The 24,141-nt window shown below is 35.9% G+C and overlaps 1 protein-coding gene across 1 annotated transcript; it reads right to left on the minus strand.

Moving 5' to 3' along the window:
* Positions 1 to 2,501: 2,501 nt before the first annotated feature.
* On the minus strand, positions 2,502 to 6,039 carry LOC116105520 (dnaJ homolog subfamily B member 13-like). The gene is made up of 3 exons (XM_031391930.1): positions 5,863 to 6,039; positions 3,705 to 4,147; positions 2,502 to 2,984 (listed from the first exon to the last, which is right to left on the minus strand). The coding sequence occupies exons 1-3, from the start codon at positions 6,037 to 6,039 to the stop codon at positions 2,540 to 2,542; spliced, it is 1,065 nt and encodes a 354-aa protein (XP_031247790.1). The 3' UTR covers positions 2,502 to 2,539.
* Between the last annotated feature and the right edge of the window lie 18,102 nt (positions 6,040 to 24,141).

Raw genomic sequence — 24,141 nt, forward strand, 5'->3', positions numbered from 1 at the left:
AGCATCAAGAGAATAAAACAAAATATTAAGTGCTTTATCATTTAAGCTCAATTTCTTTTCATCATCAACTGTATACTCTTCTTCCTCTTTAGGAAGACTTGTATTAGGGTTCATGGGAACAGAGTTCCCTAGCTCTACTATTTTCCACAAATTGTAACCTGTGAACCTAATGTGTAGTCTCATCCTAATCTTTCATTGTGTGTAATTTACACCATAAAAAAATGGTTGTCTAGTAGTGCAATTACCCTCATTAAAGAGAGATGCTGATGTGTTTTTCCATATCTTGATTCCCTATACAAGAGTCCAAGCTCTGATACCAATTGTAAAACTCTAATATGGCAAATGCTCCTAAATGAAAGGTGAATAGGAGATTAAAAAATTAATTGGAATAATTAAATCTCCAACTACCCAAATGCTATGGACACTTAATCAACACAAGAGACTACAATATACAAGAAAAATTAAAAAAAAAAACCACTTAGCCAGCAAGAGGGATAATTTCGGCCATAGTACACGGAGAGTGAAAATAAGTTTTTTCACTCTTTCTTAGCTGAATACACATCCAAGAAGATTAGCAATCTGTTTGCTATTCTTCTTAGTGTTTACTCTCCATATTCTCTTCCATCACAAGCAAGAAATTATTCTTGATTCCATAGTACCGGGATAATCCTCATCAACTTGAGATCCTGCATGTATCAATCTAGAGGTACCACACTTGGTAGGGGTAGATCCAACCCCTCATATTTAAAAAAAAAAAAAAAAAATTATTATTATATATAGACCCATAAAAAATTGTTATTAATATATATACCAGGCTCACCCTCAAATTTTAAATGAGAACTATTATACGTATAATTAGGTCCACAAAAAAACTTGTTATTAATATATATATTCCAAGCCCATATCATATTAAAAGTTTAAAACTTTCTCCACGACTCCACCTGCTTTTTATAATTTTATCCCCAAAATTCTTTACTCTCTCATTCTCTTATTCATGCTATTTGCTTTTAAAACTTTTGAAGACTGAAATTGTTGAAGCTTTCACTACTCAAGGTGCCACAATTAACTTCGTTTTCTGTTTTATTAGTTTTAGGCATGTGTATTGCTTATTTCAATTTAGTTTATTTTAGGGTTGAATCAAGCTTATTTTTTTGGAGGTTTTTTATTCTAATTTGAGGGAAAAAGACAGATCTTGTGAATTTATTTTGTGTTTTGTGTCTAAGAATGAAACTGGTTTTCCAAATTAAAACATTAACTATATTTTAAAGGACATTATTCTTCACCCACCACTCTCCTACATTTCAAACGTCATTATTCAACTGCTCAAAATTGTTAAAGAAATTTAAGTTACTATCTATATTTATACCAAGAAAATTCCTCATTTTTTTATTAATTCATTAAAAGTCAATACAACATTAACTTGATTTAAGTTTTAGTTGACTTTAGCTTAAACTATGTCTAATCAAAGTTATGAAAATTTATATTATAATCTTTAGAAGCCAAAAAAAAAAATTACATCATAATTTGTATAAAAAAAAAAAAAAAAAAAAAAAAATTATAAAAAATTTTTTATAACCAGAAAAAAAAAAAAAAAAAAAAAAAAAAAAAAAGGGTTTTGTTTAAGGTTTATTCAACACATTTACTCAAAATTTTGCTTTTCATAGATCTATTAAAGTAGGAAGTTATTGTGTTATTGCATTCTTTTATCTCAAGTTATTGATAATGATTTTTTAAAGTTTTCACTAGTTGTTTGACAAACAATGGCAGAGCCGCGGAGGCCTCCCTTGACAAAAATTCTGGATCCGCCACTAACACTTGGAGTACGTGGAGAGCATTCGACAAGGAGAAAAATACAACAAAGGAGTCAATAACATTTCACTTACTCATTAATTCTGTATTTTATGTATTTTATATTGATATATTATATGCATAATTGTTTATGATACTTATACACATATACATGTGTTATTTGCATTAAAATGTCACTATCACGATCAAAATGACATTATGAGGAGGAAATTTTAAAATCCAGGTAATCGGGCGCTTCTGCTACGCATTCCTAACCCCAACATACCATAGCATAGCATCTTCGATCAACAAAAACTTTTTCGAACATATAATTTAAAGAAATCATGTAGTCATAGTTTGATTGGCTTCAAGGGTGGCAAAACAAGAATAATTTAGCATGAAATAATAAGAGTTCTTCTACCATATTCTACACAGAGAAATCTTGAAACGAACTAATCCAATTCTTGCTTCAATTATTAGTTATCTTTATTAGTTTAAGAGATCAACACAGGTTATATGACTTACCTCTGACTATTACGCCTTTCAATTACTAAGAAATCTTCAAAAAGTTTTTTTTTTAGAAAAAAAGAAGTTTAATACATATACTGATTTCTAACTAAATATTACATTACTAAAATCCACGATACTAAATGCACTAAAACATTTCATGATTTTATGTTAATCTAAATTACATTATTTTACAAAAGTTAGAAGTAAATACGTTAAAAAACCAAATTACTTGAGTGATCGATCAAGAACAATCTTCCAAGATCTTAGAAGCTTCATAACGTTGTTCTTCGGTCAAATCGACCGGAAATTCCACAAAAAATCTAATTCGTAAATCACCTCTCTTTCCTTTTTCTTTGGGATTCGGCATACCGTGGCCTGGAATAACCAATTCAAAGCCTGGACATATGATATCATCAAGTGTCAAATCGATTGACTTCCCTCCTAAAACAGGGACAGAAAGAGAGCATCCAGTGAGAGCCTGAACCAAAGGAATCTCCACTGCTATCTCTAAATCGTCTCCTTCCCTTCTGAACAATGGGTGTCTTTTTTCCTCGATTTGGAAAATTATATCAGCTGGATGATACCCTGGTTTCTGATCCCCCTTTCCTTCAAATGTAATCTTCGTTCCCTTTTTCCATCCTGGCTTAAGTTTTATCGTCAATGACTCTTCTTCTTGCATAACATTCCTGCCATAAGTACGTCAGATGTCAGAAAAACAAATCATATAACGTTTGTTCTGAAAACATATGTTCAAAAGACGGGTTAACATATTCTCTTATATGTTGTTTTCCCTTTATATAAAAGTAATCACTAATATAATGTTGAGTCATCATCTACTAGCTTAAGGTTGTAAACGGGATGACAAATTAATATAGTATCAAAACCAAAGATTTAAAGTTCGAATTCTCATATTCACCTGGATAAAAGGAAAATGAAAATAATCAAAGCTTCATGTGAGAAGGTCTATTGCACTAATGTTAAAGCAAAAAGGTTTAGACCTTTGCTTTAGCAAGAAGTTTACTAACACAGGTGTTAATTGCAAATCCCTTTATTCAACTGGATAAATGAAAGGTCTAAAGTTCAAATCCTCACATTCAGCTTGATGAAAGAAAATTCTTAAGCTTAGAGGTTCAACACTGAAGATCTAATGTTCGAATCCTTCCATTTAGCTGATAATAAAAGGTCTAAAGTTTGAATATTCACATTTAACTGGATAAAAAGAAATTTAAAAAATATTAAAATTTAATGTAAGGAGGTCTATTGAACTAATACAATATTGAGTCCATATCTATTAGTTTTAAGCAAAAAGGGAAATTGTTTAGTTCTGTCACCCTAAAATTTGGCAGTAAGGAGACAAAAAAACTAAGATGGTGAAATATAAATGGGAAATAAAGAATGATACAAACCCATTATCCAAGACGATTTCTCTTTTGATCATGATTTTCTTGGCACCTCCAAGACACAATTGTTCCAGAGTGCAAGAAAGTTTTCTCTCAATCGGTGGAGGTTTCCTCCTAGCAGCAGTGGTTTGAGAGAATATTATAGGGCTTCGCCGGCTTGCATTTCTTGACATACTCGGATTCTGACTGGCGTCTGATGTGCCGCTACTTCTAGTTTCAGATTCTGATGTGAACTTTCTAGTGTTAGATCTTGAAAGAGAACTTCTTTGAGGGGTTTCGCTCCCCCTACTCATATTGGCAGTCATGTTGGAGTAGGAGGATGATCTTGGTGAAGGCGTGTGGCTCCTTCTACTTGCGCATTTTCCAAGCGATGGTTGGCGTGAAAGTAAGCTATCGTCTATGCTTTTTGAATGAAAAACCCTATGCATTGTGTTGTCCTCTACTTGCGCCTGATTGAAAGAAAAACAATATATTTTGACATGTAAACAATTAAACTTCCACAAAGCCTCGGCGAAAATTGTTATAAACTTCTATAACACTGAATGACCAAAATTAATAGAGGACTTTCTAATGGTTATACCATTAGGGCCGGAGCTATGTGTTGACCTGGGTGGCAACCTCACAAAATTTTAAAATTTACATGGAAATTTGTCATTTTTATCCCTAAATATTCACTTTTTAACCTTATGGCCACCCAACCGTTGAACTTGACACTTTAACCTCCATTAGACATTAGTATAACCTTCTAAATTTGTTTTTTTATACTCTAAACCCTTTTATTCGATGATCATTATCTTTGCTCTCCCCCCCCCCCAAAAAAAAAAAAAATAAAAGATCGTTTTGATTTCTTGATGGAGGTGTAGTTATAAAAATTATAGTTTTGATTTCTTATTTTATAATTCATGTTTTAGTAGTACAATATTTGAATTTCAATTCATGTTTTAGTAATATTAGGATTAATTCAGCGTTTCGATTACCTACTTTTCAAACGGATAAAAGATCGTTTCTTAGAACCAGCAAAAATAAGTGTCATTGATGGAACTATAAATGCAGTTGATGCATGGTCAATTGATGTGAAGCCACAGACAATTGTCAATGGTTTTAAGCATTGCAAAATTAGGACCACTAATGTCAATGAATTGTAAGTTATAAATGAAGTGGATGAGGAGAATAAAAGAGTCACTATATAATTTAGTGATCAAATTCGATAACTTCACTATACTAATCGAATGAATATTAATGTCTTTTTCGATTATCCAAATGAGCAACAAATCGTGTATGCTTTAACTAAAGGAGAAATCATTGTTGCAATTAGACAAGAAGAGAAAGGAAATAGTCATAAAGACAATAGTACGGAAATACAAAAAGTCTTGTGCCATGAAGCTCTAAACATGCTTGAGAAACTAAAAATATTTTGGCTTCAACAAAAAGGTATTCATGCTAACGAGCTATTACGTACTCGTAAGGTAAAAGATGTGATAACAATTCTAAAACATAAATCATTGTCCCAAACAATTTTAAATAAATATTTAATTTCATTTTAAACCTTTAGTTTTACATAACATATTTTTTTTTTTGTAATATACAGATAATTATTACTATGTAGAGGCAACTTTTCTTAAGACGGGAATTAGAAAAATTATAATTTATTACAATATAGAGCTTATTCTTATTTATAACTATCCCAAATTGGAACTAGAATTTTTTATGACTATATGGAGTTTATTCCTATATAGAGTATCACTATAGAGAAGTTTTACTGTAATAATAACAATAATAATAAGTTATGTCTCTCCCTCTATTATCTTCAATTAATCAAAGCTTGGATTTAAAAAAAAAAAAGCCAGTCGTATGGTCATAAAGAATTAATTATTAAGGTATGTTTAATTTTGTTTTCATTTATTTAGTTAATCGTTGCCAGAACAATTTTGAGAATGATTTACAGTTTTCAGAACATTTTGTAAAACAAGCTTAAATAATTAATCAGCATTTTCCCTCAAAGAATGAGAAAAGTTACCACGTAACCAGTTATATTTTCAACTGTTTATTTAGAATAATTGAAGGCTTAAAAGTAAAAGAACAGTTGGATTATAATGTATATTTGGCTATGAATATTAGATGAATGATGCATGAAATGGGAAATAATTTGGGGAAACTATTTTACCTGCATGTAAGCAGAAAATTTTTCTTCAAACTTGTGTTCCTCAGCGGCGGATTTGTTTGGACTACTCTTGTTATCAGAATTCCATTTGGTGACAAATTTGTAAGTCTTGCACATGGCTTTTGGGATGCCAAAGATGCCGTGAGCATCTGTAGCGGGATTTCGTTGAGGATCTCCCATAAAAAATTGATAATGGGAGAGGGGAGAGGATTAAGGATCAAGGTAGATTGTATGAAAATAGAGAAATTAATTACGATGAATTAGTTGTCCTAGAAAATATGTGGTTGAGAAAAAAACTAGAAGCCTCAAGAAAAGGGATTAGAGGGCTTTTAATAGGATGAATAGTTTGTTTGGAGATAAGAATTGGTCGTGCCAGTTTGCTTCTAACACTTCTATATTTAGTTCAATTTGAATGAATCTCTCTTTAAAATCAAGCCTGTACCATCATATATCATCATCAAATTTCAATCTTTATCTCTTTAAAGGAGGCTTTGAAGTATAACTTCCGATTAATTTATGTTTATTCTTATGCACTGGATTAACTTTACAAATTTATTAATTGTATGGGAAATTAAAAAATCATAATCGTTGAAATCCAAAGATCATATGCTTTATTTATATAATGGATATTTTTATATTGCTGTATATAAAGCTGTACGCCATAGTAAAATGAAATTATTATGATTATGTAGTGAAACCTCTTGTAAAATAAATCATAGATTGTTGTGCAAGAAAAATCCCCAGCCCAGATTGAGCAAAGAAGCTCGGACTAAGTAGAGGAGCCTGGGTCCCCTGGGACACCTCCTAGTGTAGAGTGAGCATCAAGGCCAGAAAGGAGGACTGTTTGGTGAAGAAGCAGGAGCACTTAGCATAAAAGCGAGAACATAAGGTGTTATGAGATCAAAAAAGGGGGCCAAACCAAGAAAATATATATCCCCTTGGACAGATCAACTCAGCATGTATAAGCCGCATACTCTGATTGAGTGGCATGCGGCCATGCAAGCTCCAAGTTCTCTCCATGTAGCCCAACCAAGAGGATACCTATAAAGTCACCTATTGTTAGTGGGGACATCCATCATTAGCTACAACATAGGGGCATGTGAGCTCCTGGCCACTGTGCGACATCAGACAATGTGGCTTATGCATTCACCATCATGACCTCCTGAAACTCTCTTTCCATATAAAACAACAGTAGCCAAGAGGGAAAAAAAAAAAAAAAGGAAAAGGGAAGAAAAAAGAAGAGGAAGGACAGACACATACACGCGGATACACATTGATATACAGAGAAAAAGCAGCAAAACACCACTTTCTCTAATCTCAGGCCACAGGGCCAACTAGAAACATTTTTTCGATCACCGAAAAAATCCTTCCTTTGTATCCTAAAACCATACATGTAAATAACAAATCAGTGGACGTAGGCCTTATTTGCTTTCTCGGCTGAACCACTTTAAAGCATTTAATTTTCCCATCATTTATTGGGAGGCGCTTCAGCACCTTCACATACGATACGGGTCCCTTACGCTGATTCCCAGGAATCATGTGCCCATCTTACTCAGTTCTCCCAGGAGTCAACCAAGTACATCTAGTTAGCGCATGTTCACACAGCCATTAGAGCACTATTTGCGACGGTGTTGGCACGCGGCCACGAAGCTATTGCGTGTGCGGTAGCATGCAACATGATGCCGCTGCTGTGCATGCCAACACGTAACAGTGGGCTGCTGCTACTAGGCACGGCAATGCATAGTAGCCGTGCGCCACCACTCACGGTGGCACACATTTAGGGTTTCCACAAAATTTAAATTAATTACAATTAGAGGCAATCCAATCAAAACCCAATCACAAATCATCAACAAATTTCATTAATAAATTTTAATTCAATTCAATCAAATCAAAATCAAACAAAAACTTGTAACCAACAAATCACATACTTTTTAATAAAAAATTAAACGTAATTGTCAAATACCCAAGGCTCTGATATCACTGTTAGGAATTAATCGATAGATAACGCAGTAGAAAATAAAAGAATTTCGATTATACCTTTGAACCCAATGAATCCAGGCATAGATTATGACGCTTACATACATTAAAACTTAATCTATTCAAGAATTAGATTACGTACTAACGTTTGGAGGCTCCTTCGCATTTAATTTTTTGATATTGTTCATTGTTAGTTCACCATATTATTCATCAGCACTGTTCACTGACACTATTCACAAACATTGCTCACGGAAACTATTAACCAGAATATGATTTCTTCACAATGTGATTCAAGAGTAAAATTGCACTTCAGTATCCACACAAAGAGCCCTACAAATTAATCAAAGAAAATCTCAATTGCTAGAGAATGAGTGAATGGTGGCTAGAGAGGCAGTGAATGGCGGCTAGGGTTTTTCTCTCTAAAAAATTCTCTCGAATTTTTATTGAATGAAATATCCACTTAAACCTAATTTTAAGTTGTCTTATATAGGCAACTTAAAACCCTATTCCAATTTGGAATAGGATACAATTATTTTCCTTGTTTGGTTTTAATCCTAAACCAAATAAGAATAGTATCAATTAGGTTTCCTAATAGCATTAATATATTACATATATTACTCAGCTAATTAGAAATTTTATTTTTCAATTAATATTAAATATAAACATTTGATATTCTTTAGGGTAATTTAATTAATATAGTAAATACTAATATATTCAATAAATATATTAAATATTGATTAGGTAATTTATTTCTTACACAATAAATACACATAGGTGCCTACCCATGTAAAATTACCAAATTACCAATGTCTTTATGTAAAGACCAAAATACCCTTTAACCCTTCTTTGATTAAATATACATGCCACAATCAATTCTCCTCATGCGTGTGACCCGCAAGCTCCCTATCATGTTAGCAATAAGCAATATCGTGATTAACCACCAATTAATCATCTCATTATTCATAGACCAAGATTGGCCTCTAGCAAGGCGTCATGGTCACCTAACAAGTAGAGATCAGCGAAGAACTGATACCTGTCAATGGTATGGCTACCGTGTAATGCAAATCATTTCATCTACTGTTATCCCATCAGGCTGAAGCATAGAAATAGTGTCAACTTCAGATGTTATCCTAATGTGTTATTATCTGATTATCGGATCAATGACCAAATTAAAATTGGATTAAGTGATGACTCAATCCCACTATGGCCACAGATTATGTGTCGTGTCCACTTAACCAAACTGCACAGTGGGATAACTCTCTCCTGCACCCAGGAGTGATGAATTCTATATTGATCCACCATAGCCTCAATATCCTTCTCAATGCAACCAATCACTACTGTATTGATAGCCCTAAATAAGACCAAGTTAGGCTAGTGCCAAACTACACCAATAGGTATACAAGACGCTCTAGTGATGTCAAGTCTAAGGATCACATGCACCACCATCCGTTAAAGGATTTTTTCCATAGACACTAGGGTTACCATCCATATAGAATCTTCTGGTGGGCCCATCTAGTGAACTTGCAAGCAATAAGCACCAACACGTTGCACCAAGTTGTTACCAAACAACTTTGACATGTGAGATCTATCACTACCTTTTGGTAGGGTCGTTTAACGCTATGATAGCCTTACTGTATTATCTATGCCCTACATCAGAACAATATTGGGGCTACGAACATTTCTAGAATGGCCACTATATGTGATCATAGGGTCCTCACAATCATGATTTAAAACACTTGATTTCCTCGTCATGGTTCTACCACTCTTAGGACATATATCAAATCATGTAAGAATATGATTTACATAATATAGAAGAATGCCTTTATTTGATAACTATGATATCACGAACAATCAAATATGATTGGCTCTAAGACATCCACTCTAACACGTTTAACAACCCTATCAAAGATAGTAATAGATCTTGCATGTTAAAGTTGTTTGGTGACAACTTGGTGCAACACATAGGTGCTTGCGGTTGGAAAGTTCACTGGACCGACCCTCTAGAGGATTCCATATAAATGGTAATCTCAATGTCTATGGAATACATCCTCTAACGGATGGCGGTTGGGATGATCATAATACTTGAGATCACAAGAGCACCGTGTGTGATTATTGGTGTAGTTTGACGCTCACCTAACGTAGTCCTATTTAAGGCTATCAGAATGAAAGTTATTGGCTACATTGAGAAGTATATCATGGCTATGGTGGATCAACACATGATTCATTACTCTTGGGTACAGGAGAAATTATCTCACAAAGTAATTCAGTAAATGACAACAATTGTAAAAATGTGGCCACAGTGGAATTGAGTTGGTGCTCAATTTCTATTTTAGCAAGTCATTAGTTTGGATTACTGATTACAAACAGATCAAGGTAGTATATTTGAAGTTGAAATTTTTTATGTACTTCAAACCTTGATGAGATAGTAGTTGATGAAAGGACTCGATTGCATGGTAACCATACCATTGACTGGCAATTGATATGTTGAATCCGAGTCTATTAGGTAGCCATGATGTCTGGCTAGAGACCAGTCTTGATCTCTGTGTAATGAGAAAATTAATTTAGTGTCAATTGCGATATTGCCCACTGCCAATATGATAAGGAGCCCACAAGTCGCACACTTAAAAGGCAAATCAAAAGAGGATTTGGAATAAGGGTAATTTCAACATTTTGGGACAAAAGGTATTTTGGTAATTCTTACAGTGCAATTTTAATTTGCAGGAAGGTTGTCGCCAATGTCCAATTTAAATATTGGATTGAATTTGAAAGATTACATATTTATTCAAACATATATATTGGCATATATATTAAATGAATAAATAATGCTATTTGAATAAATATTGGTGTATATGCATTTAAATAGTGAAATTTTATTGTACAGTTATAGCAATAAAAATAAAATACCAAACCGATTTTTTCTTGGGCACTAAGTAAAGTCTAATTAAATTAGATATTAGTCGAGGGCACTCTTGTAATTATGCAAGGGTAATTTGGGTTAAGGCTTGCCTATAAAAAGGCATGTAACCCTATTCATTAGTTCATTCTTGCCACCCTTAGACTAAAAGTTGTAGAGAGAATTTTCTAAGGAAAATTTCTCTTCCCTATTTCTTCTTTGAACCTCCTCAACTAAACTAGCAAATTGATCATGTGGGGATTCTTGTCTTTGTGTGGATTTACGTTCGTGCACTTCTATTCTTGAAGTGGGAGCGTTTTGCTACAACGTCTGAGGGACCCTCTAATCGAAGGTTTGATTATAAATTTTGTTTAATCTTATGTAAATGTTTGTTTTAACAAGTAATTAACATTAATCTATGATCCAGAATTATGGGTTTCGAATAAAATTTTTGTTTACTATTCTGCCCTTTATTCGATTAAATCCCATCACAAAGTTAGTGTAGACTTTTCCTAAAGCATAATACTCATTAGACACATCAAAAATCCTACCATGAAAGCCAGTGATTGATTCATCTTCAAGCATAATCAGATTTTCATAGTCAGTAACCATTCTTCTAAGCCTAGTCCTTTTCACAATGTCTGTTCCTTCCATTTTTGAATTGGAGTTTATCCAAAGCATATTTTGCAATTTCACAATTAGCAATGATTTCATATGACGAACACTAACAGCATTAAAAATGGCATGAATGGCTTTTGAGTTAAAGTTAGCAAGATTTAACTCAGCCTTTGTCCACTCTTCTATAGGTTATGGTTTGGTCACCTCTTCTTCAACAACTTCGAGTGCTTTCCAACTAACCACACATGAGACCCATACTGTCTCATCAACGGATTTCAAGATGGCTCTCATCCTAGGTTTCCTTAAAAGGGTACTTGGGTCCCTCTAACAAGGGTGGTCTATTTGTAAACCCCCCTTCACTATAGAAGTTCATGGTAAAAACACAATAGATGTTGACACAACCAAAACGGATCACACATAAACACGCTAATCAAATGTCGAAACACACAACATAGATTTGATCACAACCGCTGTAGCGAGCAAAACTGCTCAAAATCACAAAAAAAAAAAAAAAATCACAAACATCAACTACCCTAAAAAAAAGGCTTAAGCACAAACAACAAGCAAGGATTTACTAAAATGACTCTTCAAAACGTGCTCTGGTATCGAATGAAAGTTTATGACTTTACCAAGTTGATTAAACTTATGCAGAATGGGTTAAACATGTTCATTTGTGCTTATGGGTTGGCTCATTAATCATCAACATAAACTAGACATCCATGACATAATGTAAAAAAGCACACAAATTGATTTTACATGGTTTAGAAAACTGCCTACATGCATGGGACCAAGTCCAAGGAAGCAAATCCACTATGATAAACATTTATAGTTTAATTAAAAAGCCAAAGTTAATCATCAGTTGTAAGAACACTCCCTGTTGTCACAACACTTCAAACTTCACCCTTTGGTTAAACTTTGAACTACCAGAGCAAGCTTCACACCAGGAAATCACCTGGACAACCTTGAGCTCCACTTAAGGTTCAATGACAAAGACACCTTTAAGCTCCGACAGCTCAAAATCTCATCAAGCATCATCAAAGGAAACACATTCTAGCAACACTCAAACAACAATGGTTAACAGGGTATTTTAAAGCTTACCAAAGTATAATAGAACCTGATAAAAAACGAAATAAACCTCAAGGATTTTATAGAGAACAGTCAAAGGTATAATCATGCTCAAAAGATAATGCAAAGTTGAAGACAAATATAAAGAAAACTTGATCAATAATGCACTAGACAACCAACCAACAAGCTCTTACATGTTTAGCTATTTGGGAAAGTTTTTGCCTTCTTTCTTGGGACCGCTTCTAAAAAGCTAAACGAATTTCCAGTACTCCATCTGAGATGTTGACATGTGTATATGGACCACTCACACATATCTCATGTCTAGAGAATATCCAAACATCTAATGAAGACATGCCATGTGTAATAAAAATCTACCTAGGCAATTGCCTTCACACTAACACTGGGTGTCATAACAACAGAAAACTACAAAAAAGATTGTGCATAAACAATATGATGTCCCAACATTAGAACTTAATGCACCCACACAGAATTCATAAGTTGATAAAAATACTTATAGTTTTGATACTTTTTCTTTTAGGTATAAAATAGTATCAAACAAGTGACAATGAAAAAGATGGGAACTTATAATTCTTGTTGTATGGGCCAAACATCATAACGGGCCTTCTAAGGCCCATATGAGACAAACCTAGCATGGCCCTATAGGTGATTTGGCAAAAAACACAGAGGAAAAAAATAAAACAAATTAAGCCCAATTCAAGTCTAATCCAAGACTGAGAGCAATGAATATGTGCATTTTAATACAAACCCATGCAAGGAAATAGATTATACCTCCATTGATGGCTCTTTCCTTTCAAAGAAACGATTTCTTCACAAGCCATATCAAGTATAGACAAGCACTTACATAGCCCATACGAAAGCAAACCTGAAAAGGCAAGAATTGATTGATTGCTAGATCAGCCTTTTACAATTTATGGTGATAGAGACTAAAAAGAGCAGCTAGGTTTTTGTGAATATAAAATTCTTATATCTAAATTTTACCTCAACATTTCTTTATATAGGCCTACAGTTTAGTGCCTTGTGTTTGGACACAAACACTAAACCCCGTTCCATTTAGGAGTGAGGCCCAACCCTATTCCAAGTAGGAATAGCCTATAAGTTATTCCATGGTGGAATAACTTTAATGGGTATTTTATTTAAAGGAAAAAGGTAATTTCGTTAATTCTATTTATGAAATAGCATGAGCAACAACCCTAGAATTAAGTAAATTTTCATTAAATTAATTACACAACAAAATTATCAAAATACCCTTAAGGTCAAAATACCTAAAATGCCCTTTTTCACTAAAACTCATAAAATGCCATTCTCAAGTTGGCTTAATAAACAGATCAAGATTGTCATTACCAAATCCCAAAATTATGCAATGACGTAATTCGGGAATCATGACAATCCACTTCATAAGCCCATAAAGCTCTAAAGCTTTATAATTCGGGATTTCAACTTTTTATGTGTGTGACCTGAGGCTTTCTATCGAACTAGCAATGAAATAATATCGTGATTGATTACCAATCAATCCTCTCACTATTCACATACTAAGATAGGCCTCTAGCAAGACATTATGGACACCCAACAGATAAAGACTCAGCAAAGAATGCTACCTATCAATGCTATGGTCACCATGCAATCAAATCCTTTCATCATATGTTATATTAACAAGGCTGAGGCATAGAAATAGTGTCAACCTCAAATATCCTTGATATCTTGGTATTTGGTTATTGGACCAATGACCAAACTAACATTGGATTGAGTGACAACTCATTCCCACTGTGTCCCCAGATTTAGTGTCATTGTCATTCAATTGAATCATGTGGTGAGATAACTTTCAAACTACACCAACTGGCATACAAGGCACTGTAGTGATCTCAAGTCTAAGGATCATATGCACCACCATCCATTAGAGAATTTGTTCCACAGACACTAGGTTTACAATCTATGTGGAATCCTCTTATGGCTTAGTCTAATGAACTTGCTCACAACAAGCACCCATGTGTTGCACCAAGTTGTCACCCAACAACATTGACAAGTGAGATCTGTCATTGTCTTTCGACGAGGTTGTTCATATGATGATAGCCTTACCATATTATATGTGCCCTTGGTCAAATAATACTGAGGCTATAGACGTTTCTAGAACAGCCACCTTGTGTGATCATAGTGTCCTCACTATCGAGATTTAAAACACTCGATACCCTCGTCACAATTCTACCATCCTAAGGACTTATACCAAGACATATATAATATGAATTACATGATATAAAGAAAATGCCTTTTATTGATATAAACATGATTCACAAAGAGTCAATATTTCAATAATTTGATTGGCTCTAGGGCACCTACTCTAACAATCTCCCACTTGCACTACAGCCAATCACTCATGTATTTGATATCGAATGGCGCTAAGTGCCTATCATACTTCTACTATGACAGAGCCTTTGACAATGGGTCTACTATGTTGTTATTAGTAGGTACTCTGCAAATCTGCACATCCCTTCTTTTATCCATTTCTCATATCAGATTGAATCAACTAAGTATTTATTTGGATCACTGGTGAGATTGTGGTTCCTTAGCCTTAGAAATGGCTCCATTGTTGTCGCAGTAGATCTCTACTGGATTAGCAATGCTAGGAACAACATCAAGTTTAGAAATGAACTTCTTGTTCCAAACCGCCTCTATGATTGCATTAGAAAATACAATATACTTAATATCAATTGCAACATCTGCAACAATATTTTGTTGTCAGCTTTTCTAGCTAACTATAGCTCCATTGAGGGTCGATCCCACAGAGAGTAGAGCTATCAATTAATCTGATACTGTGCAAAAACAACTAAAATAATAAATCAAATAAGATAATAAAAATACCCAACAATCTAATTAAACCCAAATTAACTACAAATCAAATCAAATAAAAGTAATAAAAATACTAAAAATAACAACTAAGGTAAAAAACGAGATCTAAACAAATGCTCAAACAATGAGAAATGGTCTAGTGTATCCAATTTCACCATAATTATCCTACTTTATGTTATTAATCTAATCGATGTTTTCTCAATCCAAATCTTAGGGTCATACATACTAAGGTAAAGTCGTGTTAGTGTATATTAGTGTATGCCCTAGAAACCATTCGTGTTGTTGGTTTCAGAGCATTTTGTCTTGTATCTATATATATCATAAATAATGGAAGAAAGAGTTCTTCAATTCATATATATAAATTGCTTCCTTTATTCAGTCATGCATTTAAAATAAAGTATGTATATGAATTGTCCAGATGATTCATTTAATCGGTAAATGAATTATCGAAAAGGGTTCCCTACAGAAGCAATATAATTTGGGCAACTATATTGCACAGTATGCATATCATATGCTGTGCCCGAAAGATATCATGATTTGATATAGACGAGAACGATGATGTCATGTCATGGGGCATTGGTATGGATTAACGGTTGGGTGAACTGTTTTTTCAAACATGCCCGCAAAATACAATCACTTTGAAAAGCGCATGCTAGTCAATGATTTATCGTTTGGTTTATCATTGCAACGATGTAAGTCCTTTGACCTGAGACATTGTAGTTCGGATCCGATAGGATGCGTATGGCTCATACGGTGTATAGTACGAGACTATCATGTTTCGTATAATAAGCCTATTGGTCATGCGTTGTTCATATGGCGGAAACCGAATGAGTGGTCAAGATGGATCCATTGACTTGAATATAGATCAGAAGTACCGCTGACTCCATCCGGATTTCGAGTTCCTAGCTGACATCGATAAATGTCAGAAATAGAATCTCTGGCTAGAGTGTAATACTTCGTATTTTTCTTTGTGGGTTTTACTTAATGTTTATTTACGTGAATCTAGGGGGTAATTGTAAGAATTGAAACTTTCTAGAGATGTTTTAGTAAGAATAACGCTGGTGGGTTTATTAAGTAGTTTGGCAAAAGCACTTGTATGAATTGAGTTTGAAATCTTTAACCACTTTATGAAATTGATTAAAGATGAGGGTCTTTTTAACATTGTTCATGCAGGGTACATGCATAATTCCCAGGGTGAGATCATGATAAAACTTAACTTTATTTAAGGATTTTGGGGTGCAAGATGTAAGAATCAAAGACTAAGGATGCATGCTAATTGGCCATTGCGAGGACTTAAAGGCAATTTCTTTTGGAGAATTAGCCCACGTTTTGGCACATTGTTTTGCCTTCATGGTTTGAAATTTTATTAAAATAATATGAGGAATGGTGAGTGGGAGAAGAGATAGCCGAGAGAACAAAAAGAAATAATGTGAGGAGAAGCTTGTTTTATTCTTTGTCCTTTCTCATTCACATGCGTTCTGCTACACACATTGACAAAAGAGAAAAAATAACATTGAGTTAAAATAGAGGAGAGCCGAGTGGTGCTTGTGGAGAAGAATTTTTCAGAGAAATTTTTGGGGTAAAAGAATAAGATTACGCATGCATTTTCAATCCTTTATCGTTTTTAGTCGAACTTTTCATCTTCCTTTTGTTTAGATCTTAATTCCTATATAATTTGGATCAAATAGGTGTAAGAGGTAGGAGGACTGAGCCTTGGTTAAAAGCAAAGGAGAAGAGTTGAGTGGAATTTTATTAAACTTGCATTAAAAATCATGTGTTGGTTGGAATGATCATAGCGTGTGCATACCCAATTGATTGAGGTTTTATTTTATTCTTTAGTTCTGAATTCTAAATAAATTGAAAGATCTCTGTGACATGCATGTGCTTGGAATTGAGAGTATAAATTTATGTTTATGAAAATGTTGGGCAATTGCTATTAAAAAAGGGTACTTACCGCTTGCTTTTACTTATCTACATTAGGTATGGCTTTTTGAATTGAATGGTATATTGCTGTGCATTTCGTTTGCTGGAAAGGTGTATTAATGATAAATTGTTGTTTAATTGCATTGTAGATGTAATGCATGTGTGAAGTCAGCTAATTAAATTGTGTGGAATGAATTGGAAGGTTGTTGGGTTAGTTATAAAATTGACTTGATTTGAAACATGAAGATGGGTGATACTAAATGAATTTTTAAATTTTATATTTGAATGTTTGTTAAGCTTTGTGATGAGTGGACGGCTGGAAATTTGGAATAATGGCCATAGACTGCTCCCTATATTGTATAGAATGTGAATGTTTTTACTTTGCCTAAAAGGTTAAGGATTGGCTGGATTTTTTTTGTGGTAATGGGTATGAAACTCATGACCTGGAGTTTACTTAAAGTATATATATATATATATATATATATATATTATATTTTGCTGTATTGTTGTTCCATTGTTGGCTCAGGTATTTTTTGGAGTCACTCAGTGTAGTAATTGCTGCATTTCATAAATTGCGGACTTGATTAAACTGATTGTTGGTGGGATGAGTGTTGGAAGTTGGTAAAAGGTATAATTGATATTAAGGTAGAATGGATATGAAGTTAATGAGATATTTAATACTATAATGGTCCATTTTATTTTTCGAAATTGCAGAAAGAGTGTTGAATAAAAATGTTATAATTTTTTCTTATGGGCATAGGCTCTTGGGTTACAGGGGGTTAATTGTCATGTTTAGAAGTTTTGGTGACCTTAAAAATTATGATAAATATAGGGTGTAAATAGAATTTTACATACTTTTGTATTTTGACATGGTGATCATTGCATTGATGATTACATGCCTTTTATTTTGAATTTTATATCATATTATACTTTATATATGCTAAGGCATTGCATGTGCATATTTGGAATGAAATTGTGATGCATGATTATTATTATTTGACTCCCGGATTGGAAACCGAAACCGTCCCCCTCCAGACACAGCTAGTATTTGATATTTATCCTCATGCGCGCATTGAGATGGTCCTTCTACCAAAACCATTGGGATATCCTACTAGACCAGAACGGACGCCTGCGAGCTCCGAGCAGGAATACACTAGGCGTTACTGGCTGGTGTGGGATTTTGACGCCCCGAGGTAGACTGTGGGGCAAGATTATATTATACCATGTCATGACGCCCCGAGGGTAACTGTGGTCGAGCATAGTTATCCAATGATGTTTCATACCATCCCGAGGGTAGACTGCGAATGGGGCCACCCTGTAGGGTAGACTGCGGTGGTGTAGCTTCATGTCCTGAGTTAGGGACTGGTTCAGATAGTTATGATCTCTGGCCCCTAAGTGCTAGTAGGGTGGTGATAATGGATTTATTTTATATGATATGTGGTGTGTGTTTCATGGCATCCGACTATATATATATTTATATATTATATATAATATATATTATATATAATATATATATATATATATATATATATATATATATATCTGTTGTTCCTTATCACGTAAGTGCATTAGTGTTGTGTGGCATACAATTATCCATGCATGTTTTCAAAGTTAAAGTTATTTTCGTATAAAATATGTTTCCGCTCACTAGGCTTCCCAGCTCACTGTTTTATGTTTCCTCCCCTAGACCGTAGATCGGATTCGTGTGGGCATACTCTACGCTCTAGGTTGGCCTTGACGCATGATGATTTGGAATCTTTTACAAACTTTAGTGGACTCTGATACTATGTTTCTTTGTAACTGGATTTCATTTCCTATTTTTTTAGAATAATTATTTGTGTATTTCCACCTCTAAACCTCAAACATGCAAATGCACTACTTTTCATTTTCGTTTTGTAGATGGAATTGTTTTTTATGATTTTTTTTTTTTTTAAGAGTATTCAACCTTCATTTCGGGATCTTGAGTCTCATGGAGCGCTCGATCCGGTTGGATAGGGATACTCGGAGGGGGCTGTAACGCCTCGCTCGAGGTACGTTTTATTGTTTCCTCTTTCTTTCCGCCCTTATAACGAGTTGGTTTTTGTTATATTTGTTTGTTTGAGTGTTATTTGAATGCTCTGCCCTGAAATTGGTTGAAATAGAAGAATTTTGCGCGTACCAAGCTTCGCCGGGGCGAAGAAGATCTTCGCCGCGGCGAAGAATGGGTTGAACCAAGGGTGAAACTCTCTGGACAGTTTCGCCGCGGCGACAAAGGTTTCTTTCGCCCGGCGACAGCCCGAATAAATGTTGATTGAGTTTTAGTATTTTCTTCCCCAAGGGCTATTTGACCATTCTACCCCTAATTAGCAGGAAAAGTGGGGAGTGAATTGTAAGGATTTTTCATGAGAAGTGTTGAAATGGGGTGAGATTGTAATGAATCAAGGAGGATGGATGGAATTCCCAAAATAGAACAGGGCAAAATGGGAATGAGTGTGTTAATATTTCTTAAAAGGAATTAGAATCAAAGACCCCTCCATTTCTTCTTTCTCAAACGTGACCCTTCATCTTCTCCTCTCAACTTCTCTTTTCTTTTGATCAAGGATTTCAAGGGATTTTTGAAGTAATTTGGGGTATAAAAGCAACCTAAGGCTTCCTAAGGTAGGATTTCTCCTTAAGTTGTGTGATTTGTAGATTTTAGCTCATTTTGATTTTGAGGGTTTTCATTCTTTTTGGTTAAAGAGAGAAATAGTCAAGAAAACCAGTGGAAAGAAGATTTGGTGAAGTCTCTCCATAGCAAGTAAGTAAACCCCAACCCAGTTGAGATTTATGAAATTTCTTGATTAGGGTTTTGGTAGACTTGATGTATGTATGGATATACATGTTAATATGGCATGTATGAAGGATTAATAGAAATTTCTATGCTTTGTGAATGTTATTACTTTGCAAATGAGAAATGGTTGTTGGTTTGGCAAGGTAGTTGAGATGGATTTGAAGGGGTGTTATGGAACCCTTTTTGGAAGTGTTTTATTTGACAGGTTATTATGACTTTGTGAAGGGTTTTTCCCCATTTTGGATGGTTAGGAAAAGTTTTAGATTCATGGCTATGCTAGAGTTTTTATAGTGCACATGAGTTGTTTGATGAAATGCCTAATAGAGGTTTGATTGTAAGTATGAACCTTAATTCTTGCAACATTGCATGTTGGCATTTCACAAGTCATTAGTAAGATGAATCATCATGTGCATTGTTATATGCATTGACAAGTGACCTAAGAAAGTAGAAACTTTGTGTTTTAGAAATACCCTATGAGTAGAGAGCTTAGTGGTAAAATTACTCTAAGGTTAGAGAGCATTGAAAAATGCTACAATAGAATGATTTTAAAGATAAATAGTTGGATGTGCTTTGTGATCATCACCCGACCGTTATGGAATCGGATTGATGCTTGTGTGAACATCATCCGAATAGCCCTTAGAGATGGGTCGATGCTTAGTGATCGTCACCCATGAGTAATAGGAATTGGTAGACTTTGTGCCACTACCCGATTAGTTAAGAGATATGTAGGTTGATGCTGTGTGATCTCATCCAACGGCTATAAGGCGGGTTGATGCTTTGTGATCATCCCCCTATGTGACTAGAGACGGGTAAATGCTTGGTGACATTACCCCAATTCATAGGACGGGTAGGTGCTAGTGTGATCTCTACCCGCATAGTTAGGAGAAACCGAGTTGGTGCTTTGTGATCCTCACTCGGTAGTCACTAAGAAAGGTGGGTACTGTGTGAATTCCGCCCGATAGCCATAGAAAGTGAGATGGTGCTGTGTGAACGCCATTCGGGCGCCTACCTCCGTAAGATGAGGCCAATGTTATTAGAAACAAAAAATAGAAACAGATTAGAAGAAGAAAGAATTAAGAGTCACACACGGGGCAGACAGTTAGAGAGTTTTACTTACTGAGCATTATTTGTGCTCACCCCTTTATTTTTCCTTTGTGGATGCAGGTTCTAGGTGATGATGCCGGTTGGAGGGCGTCGCGCGCGAGGAGCAATAGCTACACTGTCCCCTATTTTGTCTTAAAAATGCACTTTTGTAACAGTAACCTTCGTGTATAAAGACATGTGAATTGTAATGAAAAGAAACTTTTTGGGCCCAATTTTCCATTGTTAATTGCATGCATTGTACTAGTTTTCAGTAGGTGTTACTTTTTTGGTATCAGAGCAAAGATTTTGGGATTGAACAGTGTACTATTCTCATCGCCACGACGTCCTCTAACCGACTGTGGTGTGTAATTCTTTCCTTACAGTAAGTGTTTCTTGAGTTCATTAGTGTGTGATCATTTTTGATGAGGCGTAGTTATCGAAACCGCGGTAAGGTGTGTGAACGAAGGAGAACCTTCTAACCCACCAGAGTCTACGCCCCTCCCCTTGGATGAAGCTAGAATCCGGGGAATTGTACAGCAAGTTATGGCTGAAACTCAGGGGAGAGTTGTACCCCTGTTCAGGTACCGCCAGTTACGCCTGTCGAAGAGGGCAACCGGTACCTCCCCCAGTACCGAGACAGAGTGGAACCGATTTACGGTCTTTCCAGTCACATCAGCCCTCAGAGTTTAAGGGTACTACAGATCCAGTGATAGCAGAAGAGTGGCTTGGGTCAGTAGAGCGAGCCACGGTTTATTTCCCATGTCAGACCGGAGAAGATCTGGTAGCTGCGTTTCCTGTTCGGGGTGATGCCCGAATTGGTGGGAATTAATGAAGAAACTCATGACGCGACAGTGAGACGTGGGGAAGTTTAGGCAAGAGTTTGAGGCTGAGTATAGATCAGAGGACCAAGTTCATGAGAAGGTCCAAGAATTTATCAGTCTTCAGCAAGGGACTATCGCTGTGAAAGAATACTCATTGAAGTTCAACGCTCTTGCAGGTTGCACCGGAATAGTGGCACCTCCGGCCTTGAGAAGGATAAGTTTGTGCATGATTGAAGCCGGAGATAGCCCAGGATATTAGACAAGCTCAACCCTCCTCGCAATTACAGTGAGGCCTTGAGCGGGCAATGAAGGCGGAGATTTTTGAGAATAAAATCTTCCCCGTAGATCCTCGACTGAGGATCGAGAGCTACCCTCCGCTCCTCAGAGAGAGAACCATGAGGGTGATAAAGGTAAAGACATGAAGAATCAGAAGAAGAAGTTTCAGTATAGACAGAATAGAAGGAGTGGAGGAATAAGCGACTCGAACGGAAGGGTTTCCCTCCTTGCCCTAATGTGTGGAAGAACCACCCGGAGAGTGTCTGAAGATCAGAGAGTGTGCTATAGGTCCGGCAGCCAGGGCACAGATGAGGATTGCAAAGCTCTCTTCCACCAACTGCTCAGAGTTTCAGGAGTACTGCGAGTGCCAGGTTTTTACTGTGCACAAGGGGAGCATGGAGCCAGTCCATCAGCCGTTACTGGTCAGTTATTATTTCATGCAGTCCCTTTATATGCTTAATTGATTCGGGTGCTACCCATAATCGTTTATATCTTATGGGATGCTTGAGAGATTAGGCTTGAACCTACTAGAGCGACTCAGCCCATTAAGATAGAACTACCCGATGGGTTAGTGTTGTGACTCAAGAGATTTTGTTAGAGAGTCCTTAGTGATTCCAGGGTAGAGAGTTGACAGTTGACTTAATAGTCTTTGATATGCCCGATTTTGATGTGATTCTGGTATGGACTTCCTAGGAGTATGGAGTAGAGATTGACTGTCGGAAAAAGAAGGCGAGGTTTAACCTCGATTGTGGAGATAAGTTTAGTTTTGGAGAAGCCATCATTGAGCATGCTGATTATAATGTAAGGCCAGGAAGATGTTGAGAAAGGGGTGTTTCGGGTATAATTGCCCATGTGTGCAAAGTGGTGATGTTCCACAGTTAGAGATTCAGAGGGTGCCAGTAGTTCGAGACTTTCTAGATTTGTTTCCGGAAGAGTTACCGGTTTGCCTCCAGAGAGATAGGTAAATTTAGTATCACTAGCACCAGGGACAGCACCAATATCCAAAGCCCCTTATCGATGGCCCTAGCTGAGCTCCAAGAATTAAAGAAGCAACCTCCAAGAACTTTTAGATAAAGGCTCATCCGACCAAGTCATTCCCTTTTGGTGAGCTCCATCCTGTTTGTGAAAAAGAAGGATGGTCACTAAGAATGTGTATCGATTATAGGAGTTGAATAAGTTCAGTGAAGAATAAGTACCCACTACCCCGGATAGATGACTCTTTGATCAATGTGAAAGGTGCAGCATGTTCTCCAAAATTGATTTGAGTCCGGGTACCACCAGGTAAGAGTGGCTGAGCAAGATGTGTAAAACTGCCTTTCGTACCAGGTACGGGCATATTATTTGTAGTAATGCCTTTTGGCTTGACTAATGCCCCATCAATTTTTATGGACTTGATAACAGGGTATTTCATGAGACTTGGATCAGTTTATTGTTGTCTTCATCGATGACATCTGATTTACTCAAAGTCAGAGAAGAACATGAGAAACACTTGGGATTAGTATTGCAACGGCTGAGAGAAAAGAAGTTGTGTGCGAAGTTTTCAAGTGTGAGTTTTGGCTGAACCAAGTGATATTCCTGGGTCATACCGTGTCGAAGAGGGGATTTCGGTAGATCCGTAGTAAAGTGCAGGCATTCTGAATGGCAGAAGCCGAGAACAGTGAAAGAAATCAGGAGTTTCTTAGGCTTAGCAGGCTACTACCGGCGATTCGTAGCGGGATTCGCCCAGTTGTACTAACCGTTGACAGCTCTTACCAAGCAGAAACCCCTTTTGTCTGGTCAGCAGCTTGTGAAGAAGCTTCCAAGAGTTGAAGAAAGGGTTAACATCAGCTCCTGTGCTAGTGTTATACCGAAGGAGGGTGTAGATTTGACATTTATACAGACGCCTCTTTGCCAGGACTCGGAGCTGTGTTGATGCAGTTAGGTAGGTTATAGCTTATGCTTCTCGGTCAATTGAA

The sequence above is a fragment of the Pistacia vera genome, unplaced genomic scaffold, assembly GCF_008641045.1.
Source record: "Pistacia vera cultivar Batoury unplaced genomic scaffold, PisVer_v2 Contig1165, whole genome shotgun sequence".
NCBI classification, from domain to species: domain Eukaryota; kingdom Viridiplantae; phylum Streptophyta; class Magnoliopsida; order Sapindales; family Anacardiaceae; genus Pistacia; species Pistacia vera.